Source organism: Acanthisitta chloris, unplaced genomic scaffold (genome assembly GCF_000695815.1).
Source record: "Acanthisitta chloris isolate BGI_N310 unplaced genomic scaffold, ASM69581v1 scaffold19225, whole genome shotgun sequence".
Lineage (NCBI taxonomy): Eukaryota > Metazoa > Chordata > Aves > Passeriformes > Acanthisittidae > Acanthisitta > Acanthisitta chloris.
Window position 1 is genome coordinate 14,362 of NW_008673732.1, and position 12,181 is coordinate 26,542.

Consider the following 12,181-nt stretch of genomic DNA (forward strand, 5'->3'; position numbering starts at 1 on the left):
TGGTGTGAATCAGCTGGCTTTTGTTTTCTTGTAAAAGTGAAACTCTCAAAGGGCTGTGGAGAAGCTTACAAAGTTGCACATGGTGCATATAAGTAGAAGCTGATTTATGGCACTGGGTTTAACTGGGCATTGTTCCATACCCTAGTATGGCCATGGAACAAAGGTGAGCCAAACTGTACTTTCTTCTAGAGCTTTCAGGGCTGACTGAAACTCTGATATTGGAATAAATACTGAATATGAAACAGGCAGACAGATTCTGACTCCAGTCCAGGGTCTGGCTTTATATTATGTACTAAAAACACTTGTGGTTTGGTCCCATGTACAGCATTACTTTGTCTTCAGACAGAACTGCCTGGAGTATTTCTGCTGGAGCAAAGAATAAGTTCACTCAGTAAATCAGAAAGAAACCAGAATTAGATTGTTGCTGCTACAGTGTTTTCACTCTATACAGTTACATCACACCTCATCATGGCTCTGCACAGCCAAAATGCATTGCAGACTACAAGACCAAGACTGAGCAAAGCTCATTGTCTGCACTCATACATTGACTGTACCAGGTTTCGGGGGACTGATAAATTATTTAAGCTTCATGACATTGCAAACAACCATATGGTAGCTGTGTGTGTGTGTGTATATATACACGCACACATATATATATACTGATAAGTATATATAGACAACTAAATGTGCATCTCTCCAATGCTAACTATCTTTAAGTAGTGTGCTTGTCATTATGGTCTTGAACAAAGTAATCTAGTGTAAAAGGGATGGGATGGGGTGGGGAAGAGAATTTAACTGAAAATTTTTAGAGGGTCCCTAAACGATGTATAAGTTGCTGACCTGTGGCAGATAAACTTTCTGGAGGAAGGTTTTTCCATTTGCTGCACCGTACATAACATAGGCTGCAGTTTTGTTGAAAAGGTCTGTTTTGTTGGCTCTCTTTTTTCCCTTTTTAATGGGGAAAAAAGTACATGTAAATAGCCAAAGGCAAAACCTCCAGCCAAAGACATTTGTCTATTTGGCTAAAATGAACCTAAGCCAGGCTACCATTCCCTCCCCCAGAAATCTCTCTTTTTTTTTTTTTTTTTTCTTCAAGGAGGACTATTCGGGTTTTAAAATATTAGGGAGCTAAGCAGAAAGCTTCTTTTCCTGTGTTGCTCAGTCATTCAAATTATATTAAAACTTGGCATTCATTGCTGCCTGTGGCAGCCTTGGTAGCTATATGCTTCCCTGATATATTGCACAGCCACTGCTGCAAGGCTTCTTGGGCAACTGTAGACCTACCAGGTGAAGCTCACTGCTTTAACTCAGCAGAGGTCCCTGCAGGTTTCACTATATGCCTGGGGGGATCCTTCACTTACTGAGGCTGAACAACACAGGGTGTTGTTCCAAATGTAGAATTTGGCAAAGGTAACTTGTCTTCCAGGTGGAATAACAAGTAGGAGCCTTGTGATAAATGAGTAAATTTTGGGTAAATCAGCCTAGGCTGACTGGGCTCAAATGAGTCGTTTGAGAATCCATGGTTGCACTTCCAGTTGCCTCATGAACATCCCACACAACTGGGCATCTGTTTATACCTGAGGTCAGCTAGACAGATTTGCACGGAAGATGTGCAAATGGAAAATAGAATTATCTGAATATGAGAATTCTCATGAAATGTTCTTGCTTAGTAGACTGCCTTATTAGTTGCGGCCTCTGTCCCTGAGGCTTCATGAACGCTCCATTATAGTGCAAGGCTAACAGGTATTCTGATGGCTCATGCTGTGCTTTGGACTGCAGTTTTCACAAATCATTAAGTATATCTGTGACCAGCAATGTGGTCCACCAATAGTGCCCTGAGGTGTTCCTGTCCATACAAGCCTCAGGTTTTCTGCCCCACCATGAGCCAGAGACACCACCAGGTTTGCAGCAGCTGGAAAAGTTTCTGGCCCATGTAAGAAAGATCTCTGGACCCAACCTTGGGAATATAGTATGCTGTTGACAGATAGCAGACCATATGTACATACACATATCTAGGGATGCTTTTTACATGGAGTAAATTCACAATAGGTAGGAATCTGGTCTGTGGTGAGCAACAAGGATTTGCTTCTTTGGAAAAAAGGGCAAAAAGGGCAAACCAAACAAACAAAAAGGCAAACCAACCAAACAAAAAAAGGCATTAAATCAACTCTGGTTTACTCCCTTCTTCCTTCCCTTCCAGATCAATAATGAGATAAAGAAGCAGGATGAGAAGCTAGTGAGACCTGTAACAGAGCAGATGATTGAGTTCACCATTTTGATTGTTGGTGAAAAGTACAGTGAGGAGCTGAAGGATCCAGCTGCTGTGGAGTATCAACTGCTGTCTGAACGATTCATTTCTCAGGTGATTACCTTCCCTAACTTCCTTTTTCCTTTTGCTGACTCTTCAAAGCAATAGTAGAGCAAAGCATTTGTGTCAGGGCTGCCTTTTTCTCATGGGCTGTGCAGAGCCAGCTTAGGGCTTTTGTTGGCTTGAGAGAGGCTGGAAAATACCCACGATGAGAATACACCATTCTGTCAGACATGCTGCCTTTCTGAAGGAGAGGAGTGCCACACATTGTGTGTAGCAAACCAGATGCCAGAGACTCTAGTTTTCTTTTTGCAATTCTGAAATAGCCTGCTATTATTTCTGCAGGCAGTAGAGGTAAAAGTATGCTTTTGGGAGGATCAGAAAATTTTGCTGAACCCCTGAATGGGGACATACTCTAAACAGGATTTTCCTGAGGTTTTGCTCACTTGCTCTCTCTCTTTCCTCCTCTCTCCCTCTCTCCCCTATTTTCGTTTCCTTAATTTACTTTGCTTCATGTTAGCAAAAGAAACTAAGCCAGATGTTATTAATAAATGCAAAACATTTCCACTTATTTTAGTCCTTTTAAAGACCTATTTCTACTGGGGCTAACTTGGACCTTACCAGTCTGTCAGAATTTTTCAGTACCTCTCCCTGTCAGCGTTACTGCAGTAGGGCTTTTAAGGTCACAGAGAAGTGATGAGTTTCATGTTTGCTTCCTGATGTAACTTCATTAGTTCTTAGAGTCTCAGAACTGAAAAATCTTAAATTTAAAAAAAAATTTAACATCTTTCTAGTGACCAGTCTGCCTAGAGTTTATTTCAGTGCTTTCTAATCAAGTTTCAGTTTAAATTTTTCCATAATTACCTGTTTTGAAACTGGGGAGTGAAAAAGAAAATTTGAGGGCCTTAGAAAACCAGCCTGCCTGCGCTCCCAAGTAGAAGGACATGAATTGACTGCAGTTCAGAGCCATCAGCCTGCACTGAGGCAGTGCTGGAAGGCAGCTCAAGTAGTTCAGGTCCAGCACAACATGAACATGGAGTGCAGGCAGAAGGTGTACAGGGCCGTCAGCATCTGCCAGTATGGATATGCTTTGGGTGTCCTACAGAAGCTTAGCCCTGAAATGGGCTATGGGTTATCTTAATGATTACTGTCTATGCAGAGTAGGTCATAGATGGGGAAATTGGAAGAAGTCACAAATGGCAGAACTCATTCCTTATTTCTGATCAGGAGTGACATTTCTTTGAATGAATTGTTGTGCACTGCAATGAGATACTGTCTGATATCTAGGCTGCCAAGGCAACTCTTGTTCCTTATTTATGCCCAGAATCAACAGTGCACTTGAACACATAATAAAACTCCTTCAACCAGTTCTTAAACACATGCTTAAACCCCATTGGAGTCAGTGGGAATGAACTATGGTTTACACTGTTAGGCACAGACTTCAAAAGAAAAATACATAGGTGCATTATACATATGAACATATATGTATGACAATTATAAACTGATGTCCATTGTTTTAATTTGCATGATATAAATAAAGTTACTTGCCCACCAATATACAAATGATAATATACTGCTGTCTCCTAATTTTCCTCTCCCTATGGTTTCAATTTTTAAAAAATTTTGTCTATAATGGTGGTAATTTTATTTCCATCGTTTTCTTGGGGCAGAGACTTAGTCTTTCTTTTCTCTTGGGAGAAGCATCTAGGGTGCTCATCATGAGGCTAATCTTTTCTTTAGCTTTGCTTCCTTCTTAGTCCCACTTAGTTGGGGTTCTCTGTTGAATCCCTTTTAGTGGGGCTAACCCTGGGCCAGATGGGAAAGAGATGTATTCTTCACTGCAGCCAAAAAGCATCACCACAACTGTCACAAGTTGCTAGCGTAGGCTAGACATCTTAATTTTCCTAGTTGTGTGGCCAAGTAGCAATGCCATAGTGTGTTTGTGTGTGTAAGAAATGTCAGATGGGATAGAGTCCACCTGGCACATGGATGTTCCACTACTTTGATCCCTTGCCTGGATTTCTCTGAGCTTGAATAAAGAAGCTCTTGAAAAAACGAAAGTCGGCAGTGCTTTGATTGTTTAGATCTCACCAGAGACAGTTTAAAAATAGGTAGACTGGGGAGGGAAACAAGAATTTTCACAGTGAAAAATAATACTCAACTGGCAAGGATCTTCTGGGAGCTAAAATAAAACCCCAAACCAGCATGAACCTTCAACATTATGTATCTTGGTTTTGTGTCATGTAGCACAGTTGGCTGTTGAATTAGGCCTGGATGTGTGGCCATTTTGCTATCCCTGGTTGTCCCTTTTAGAGTAGCACTGCCAATCCCTCCCAAGCCCTTTGGATGTTTAGGGCAGTGCAGGTGAGCTATGTTTTGCACTATATAATGCATTGGTACCTCAGTGGAGTCTAGGAGACCCCTTTCCTATGTCAGCCTCTGCTCTGCTTGTTTAAGTTGCTAGGGTTCAGGGCATTTTCCTGAATTCTTTTTAATCCAAAGTGGTTTGGGAGGTGATGGAAACTCTTTGGACAGAGAAGGGTTTGTGTTGTGCAAATAAAAGAATGTAATCTGCTATGGGCAGTGCAGATTTCTGCAGTCTTTTTGAATTTCCCTCTTTTGAAAGTTTCTATGTAGTTCTTGGGGAATGCTGGATGTTGTTCTTCATCCTTTTTATTCTCCCTTTTCTGTTCCCTTTCTAATAATGAAAGAATGTCACAAAAACTACTCTTCTGTAAAGCAAGAGAATATTAAACCTTTTTTCTCCTATTTGATATAACAGCTCAGTTTTGGAAAATACTGAAAACACTTCTTGATTTTTCACCACATGAGTAGGATGAAGGAAATATCAACCATTTTTCTCCTATTCGATATAACAGCTCAGATATAGTTTTGGAAAATACTGAAAACACTTCTTGATTTTTCACCACATGAGTAGGATGAAGGAAATATGTATTCATTTTTTGTTTTTCTTGATTTTTTTTCTTTTCCCCTCAAAATAGATTAAAAGCGTATTTGAAGGGCTACCTGGATACAAAAACATCCTTGTCCTGGATTACAGGTAAAAAGATACTGATGCATGTGTGATGATTGAAACTGGTCATATATGAGAGTGCAATGAGCTTACATGATGCTTGGAAGAAAGTCAGGAGTGTGCATGGGATGTATTAACCAAAGGACAAGTGCTTTCATATTTGGTACCTCTATATACAGCAGCTAAAAAAGAAATACTGAACTGTATGTAAATGCAAATATATTCTTTTTTAATTCTGGCATTCACCAGAGAATCTCACATGAAATGTTTGCTGTGATTTAAAGACAGGACATTCTTGTTCAAGATTCTATCCTAAAATTAAAAGATGTATTAGAGTCTGGTACTTCTTCAGTACTGTTGATATCACCAAGTATTAAACAAGGAAGAACACAGAAACCTTTTTGGAAAAAAATGTTTTGTGTTTAAGCTTCTTTTTCAAATTCTTAATGTTAATTTGGGATGACTCTAAAGGTTGGTGTTTAGGCTATGTAAAGGTCTTTCTTGGATCAATAGAAAAGTGGATGAATCATTTGATAAATTATATTCAATGTTTTCACTCTCTTTACTCCTATAAATATATTTTTCTTAAGACTGATTTCCTCAAATCGATTTGTGCATGGGAATGATATTTTAAGTTAATTTGTTAAGTTAATGCATCAAGCATCTGATGCCCAAGTTTTGGGGTGCATGGGTCACAAACTGTGATTTTTCATGAATGGACCAGATATAACTTTCAGAATCTAATGGGACCGTTCATAAGTTAATCTAAATTGTGTTTTCTCTGAGACTATAAGCCATGTTTCTTAGGATTTATTGCCTGGGATATTTTAGCTAGAATACATGCAGGTAACAAAGCAGCTATAATGAGAAAGTTTTTGTGATTGGAGCTCTAGATTGTATTCAGTTTCCAGCCTGGAAGGTAGCAAAACCTTCCATTGGTATTTGCAGTCTCATACATTTGCAAGATCTTGGTTCGTTTGAGAAGATAAGTAAAAAGTTGGTATTTCTGGCAAAGTACCATGTGCTCTGCTGTGCATGACAAAAACCTGTGTTTGTAAACTAAACCTTTAGGTAGAATTAGTTAACCTTGATCTTCTTGATACTGACAGCAGTTCAACTGCATTATTTGCAGTAGGTTGAGGTGGCTCTGCTCTGCTGAGATTGATAGGAAATATTTCAGTTCAGAAAAAGCAGAACACTTGGTTAAGTAGCAGAATAACTACGCAACTGAAAGTATTTTGATGTGCTTTTTAACTGCATTGTTTGCAGTAAGTTGAGGTGGCTCTGCTTTGCTGAGATTGATAGGAAATATCTCAGTTCAATAAAAGCAGAACACTTGATTAAGTAGCAGAATAACTATGCAACTGAAAGTATTTTGATGTGCTTTTCTAAAATTGTTGTGCTCTGTGGAATACCAAAGCAAATTTGTTAAAGTTATAAGATTTAAAGGGAATTATGACATTGATTTAACAGGTTTTGCTGTTCTGTTTTTTTTCTATATTCAGCCCTTCTGAGGAAGACAGGTAAAGACAACTTTTTTATAAATATTGTCATAATACAGATGGAAAAACATGTTTAGCTGGAAGTCAGTGTTTTGGGGGTTTGTAGATATGGATCCAGAACAAGATAGTTATCCAGCATAAATATGGGAGGGTGTTCTACCCGAAGCTGCAAGTAACTGAACTGTTTCAATTACAGATAAACTTAATTTGCTTATTTAAGTCCTAATAATAAAAAATCACTCAGGGAAAATCTTGAACACGAGTCAGCTACTGGGGAAACTTGTGTATAGGAGTTTCTTCTGTGAAGAAAACCAAATTGCTTAGTGATGGCTCAAGGTTTTCATGCTTTGCAACAAATTCTTCAGTAGATATGGATGACTGAAATTAAAGTAAGTAAGAAACTCACAGTTCTCTAGCAAAGGCTTAGCTACTTCAAGGCCAGAGGTGCTGCATATCCTACCAGAACTTTCATAAACTTTCTTCAGCAGAACATGGGATCAGTATGTACTTGCTTTTCATCAGATATATGCAAGTTAAGAAGCCAAATTTTCCGTCTTTAGTATCTTAAGAACTTCACAACACAGAAAATGAACTACAGCTTTAAAATACTAGATGTATTATTTTCTTTTGTGTATATCTCAGCAAAGGCATAGCCAGTTTCCACAAAAACATTTCAAGAGAATGAGCATTTTCATTTTAGAAGATTAGAACACATAAACCTCTTCACAAACTACAGTGACTTAAAGCTATCCCTTAGTACTGTGCACTTCCGCAGGCTAAGATGCATGCAAGTTTTCACAGAGGCTATGTTCCAGGCTCCACATATTTAGCCCTTTCCAGACAGATATTGGTGTTGTAGTTATTAGTTAGAAATTATTAACAGCAACTGTCAGCAGGGTTATATTAAATCTAAGTGTTACTTTTGAGGAGCATACTGTGTTCCATCTTTGCTGTGCCTTTTCACTACTATTGTCCTTGTTTATTTCCTCTGATGACCATCAGTGCCCATGGTGAGCCTGTGGTGCCTTCATTTCAATGGCAGAGCCAGCAATAAATGTCCAGCACGGTCCTGGTTGTAGTCAGTGTGTTTGCAGAATATGTCTCTGTTGTTTCTACCACTGGGGCTTGAAAGACTTCTCTGAACAGAACCATTATTTTACCAATTCCTGCCCTGTGGAATGAGGAAAACCTGTATTCTGAGCACAATTTCCAACACTTCATAGGTTACTTAACTTTCTTGCAGTGTCCTGTGTACAGCCAAAATATGTTATATTTTCTAAAGTTCCCTTGTGCTTATGCCCAGTTTATGGTAAATCTGATCCCTGCCTACGCCGTCATGTGGAAAAGGACATCCAGATGTATTCAGGAAAAGAAAATTAAGAAAATGGACAAGAGTTACTATGAAAAAAAGCTTAAGTTGTACAGAGATACAAAACTGAGTTATAGGATAAATGATCAAATTAGTCTAGATAAATGTTCCCAATTATAAGCTGTATTAAATACCATTTTATTTCTATTAAAGACATTCTTTCAAACAGGTTGGCACTGCATGGTGACAGTGATCAGGGCTCTCACTTGCCACTGTAGATTGCTACTGTATACAGCCTGTTTTTCCTATCTGTTTTCATACCTCAGAGCCATTCCCATAATTGGTATGACCTTAAAAGCATCACTCACACCACTGCATGCTGGTGGCCCACTAATAATGCTGGCAGAAAGCCAGTGTTGTGGTCTGCTTGTGGTCTGTCTACCATTCACTAGTAGAAACACAGAGCTGGGAGCAGATCAGGTGTCAGCTTTTGGTAGCCTTTTCCTTAAGAACTTTGCAGTGTTGGAAAGCACAGGCAGACACAAGTGTGAAAAGAATGAAATATTTTTTATTTAGAATCCTTTAACGTCACATATTTTTATAGTAACAAGGGTTTAAATATTTTTTATTTTGAATCCTTTAATGTCACATATTTTTATAGTAACAAGGGTATTGACACAGGCTCTTGGGAAAAAATATTATAGTTTGCTATATTTTTGGAAAACCTTGCATTCTCACCTGTGTTTTCTTTCTCTTTGTACAACTGAAGTGGGGTGGAAGTTCACTATGCTGTTACCTTTGATGGAAAAGCCATCAGCAATGCCACCTGGGATTTGATTAACCTTCAATCCAACAAGGTGGAGGACAACTCCTTTATGGGCATAGAGGATAATCCAACAGTTGTGTACACCATCAGTGATTTCCGAGATTATATTGCTGAAAATCTCCAGAAAAATGCCTTGCTTGATAACATTTCCTTGTCTTTGGACCCTAACTCTCTCCAGCTTACTAATGGTAGGTATTAAATATGATGCATTGGTGGGTCGCACATCTGAATTTTTATGAAATAAGTATCAGATGAGTGAATTATTCAGCTCCCCTCTGACTAATTAAAAAGAAAGAACAAAACTTACTGTGTTGTAACTTGTTTTGCTCTGATCTTAACCAGGCCAAGTGACTAGCAGTAGCAGCCCAGTCTTGATCCATCAGCTTAGTCTATTTTTTAAATTTATGTTGGCCTTGAGTAGCGCAAAGGAAATACACAGGTTATTGTTGACTATTCAATGATTCTGATGGAGGTGACCAAAGTGTGCTGTCACCCCTCTGTTGGCATATTTCCTCTGTACTTCCTGTCAGTGATCTGGGGGCATTTCCAGAAAGAAAAATCTCTCCGGCAAACTTTTGGAAAAGATTTTACTCACACATCTGAGATTGGGGGAGGGGGATGTTTCAGTCAGTTTTCTCACATGACTTCCTCATGCTTTTAGATCACAAGTATTTATATTTCCACAGTGAAAGAAATACTCCACCCCACATCAGAAGACTCATCCTGGATTACTGAGCATCCAGTTGTGCTAGAGCGCCCAGAATTTGATGTGAGTATGGATCTGAGCAGTGGTCTTTGGACACATTTAAACAACTTAATTCAGCAAGGTGGAATTGTAGCCAGCACCCAGAGCTTCTCTATCTTGTTGTTCATGCAGAATAAGTAGTAATGAAGGCACAACTTATATTGGAGTAAAAACTGATGGCATCTCTCATATGACAACTTTGGTATCTGTTGCACAACAATTTTCTGTTGATCATCTTATTTAGACTGTAAACTGCTCTAAAAATATGATTCTTCCTTCCATGATACTACCTTTCTTTGGAAAGCTAGAAATAGATGTAAACCCTAAAGCTGGCTGCTAGAAGAAATAAAATGCTAAGTTTCATATGCTCCTTTTGTTACTGTATTGCTTTCACAGAAAGCGCTCAGTTCGGTTTTAAAATTATGTTCATCCCCTCAATGGCAGCAAGAGAAACAGAAAGATAACAGGCAGTGGTTTCTTTTTTTTTACCTCTTGAAATTGTAATTATCTCCTCTGATTACCTCTGGAACAATCCAGGACATAGATTGAAGTTTCCTGTTCAAGTGGAGACTTTGTATTCCTAACCATGTCTGTACAGTGCAAAGGGGCTTTAAGCAGAGGCACCAAATTAGGTGCCAGTGACACTGAGTTAATTGGTTCTGCCAACAGCAAGAACTTCTGAATGGTGGAGCATTGACTGGGCAGTAGGTTACTGCTCTGCAGAAGGTTTCTGTAACACAGATGTCCCTTCCACAAAGAAAGGAGCTCAGATTGTGCCATAAAATCCAGGTCCAGCTATGCTGGATGATAGTTTCTCACTAAGTCCTTTATGAGATAATGTGAACACAGACACAATTTCAGGCCAACATCTGAAATCTTTATGTAAGCAAAACTTGCAGTCACTTCACAGAACCCAAATCTTGTTAGAATGGACACAGATGTAATATTCTTAATTGCATGCCAGTTTTCCCTGAGTTTTAAAAACTAATCAATGATGTCTAAAATGCAAACTTGTATGGATTTGCCATAATGGCTTACACATGGTGTGGATAAACATTTAAATTACCTTTCAGGAAAGGACTTTATTAGAGCTATCTAACTAGTTTAAAACATTGCAGATGTTTATTTTAGTAAGACAAAGGATTCTGTGATCTTTACATTCTATCTGTGCATACTCTGACAGATGTGCAAGCAACAATATTTTAGAGTAGCAGTAACTTTGCAATATAAATTTTAAACCAGTTTTAGGGAATAGTATGTACAAGAAAAAACTGTGGAAATGATACCTTTCTAATCATGGCCTACGAACAAAGTCATCTATACCTTAAGTCAAGAACTCTAATTATGTAAAAGATATTGAGTATATCCACAAACCAGCTGTGCACAATCTGCAGTACACAGGTAATTGGGGGAGCCACTTCAGATAAATTTGAGAAAATCATAAACATGGATAAACAGTAAGCAACTGATCAATTACTTCCACAGATGTCAAACTTTATGGTTCAAGTAGATACTCTAAAGTAGAACTGTTACCTATGGGAAAGAACTTTGCTATGATTTGTCTTAGCTGATTTGAGACTAAGTTGGATTTGTATTATCAGACATACTCATGACATAATGTGGGACTGTCATGACTTCACCAGCTAATTGCTAGCAGATGGTACCATTAATTCTTTTCTTTGAATTTTACAGCTCTCTTAAAAAGTAAAACAAAGGAAAGTCTAGTATTGGAATCCATATTTTCTTGTTATTTCTGTTAAGTTGTAACAGGTAGAATGCTCTGGCTTGCTGAATACAATGCTTTTCTGGCAGCAGAAAATGGAAAATCAGGGAGGGGGCTCTGTGTTTCCAGTCATCTGTCATATTTGTAAGCCTTTCAAAAGACATAAGCGAAAACCAGAATTTGCCAATATGATATTAAACTTGTTAATATAATATATTGCACTGTAACAAGAATCTTTGAATAATGTTAGTTGTCATAGGAACTTCTATCCACATTCGAATAAATGATGAAGTGCAATCCCTGGCAACTAAATGCTCACATAAAAAAATGTATTGAGAAGCTATTGCTGGTAGTCCTTATTCATTCTTTATGGAATTTATATGCGTAATTTGTTTCTAATTTTGTACAGTAACTGTTTTTACAGCTTTATTTATAGTCATCAGTTTTGCCAAAAAAATATAATTGCTGGAGCACATGTCTACATGGTATATATACTTTTCAACTGATTGTTACCATATAAATTAAAAACTGTGAGGAGATTGTGTTGGCCTAACAACTGGCATTTTAAATTGGGATCAATATAGGTAAACAAGTAATTTAATAAAAATATTTTAACTGGCCTGTTTCCAAAGCATTCAAATGCAGTTTGAATGAAGCTGAAAATTTAATTCATCCATGTTTTAGCCAGGAGTAAAATTTCAAATTTAAAAGTGTTTAGATTCTTCCTGTTATTC

The 12,181-nt window shown here is 38.1% G+C and overlaps 1 protein-coding gene across 1 annotated transcript in view; it reads left to right on the forward strand.

Annotated features, from left to right (window-relative positions):
- The window catches only part of LOC103802575 (interphotoreceptor matrix proteoglycan 2-like), a gene marked incomplete at its 5' end in the record, with an annotated part of 34,546 nt that overhangs the window by 10,617 nt on the left and 11,748 nt on the right, over positions 1-12,181 (forward strand). Inside the window, 5 exons of the mRNA XM_009075060.1 lie at positions 2,201-2,362; positions 5,311-5,369; positions 6,848-6,865; positions 8,923-9,167; positions 9,666-9,748. Coding sequence (XP_009073308.1) covers positions 2,201-2,362; positions 5,311-5,369; positions 6,848-6,865; positions 8,923-9,167; positions 9,666-9,748 — 567 coding nt within the window. The remainder of the gene's footprint in view (positions 1-2,200; positions 2,363-5,310; positions 5,370-6,847; positions 6,866-8,922; positions 9,168-9,665; positions 9,749-12,181) is intronic.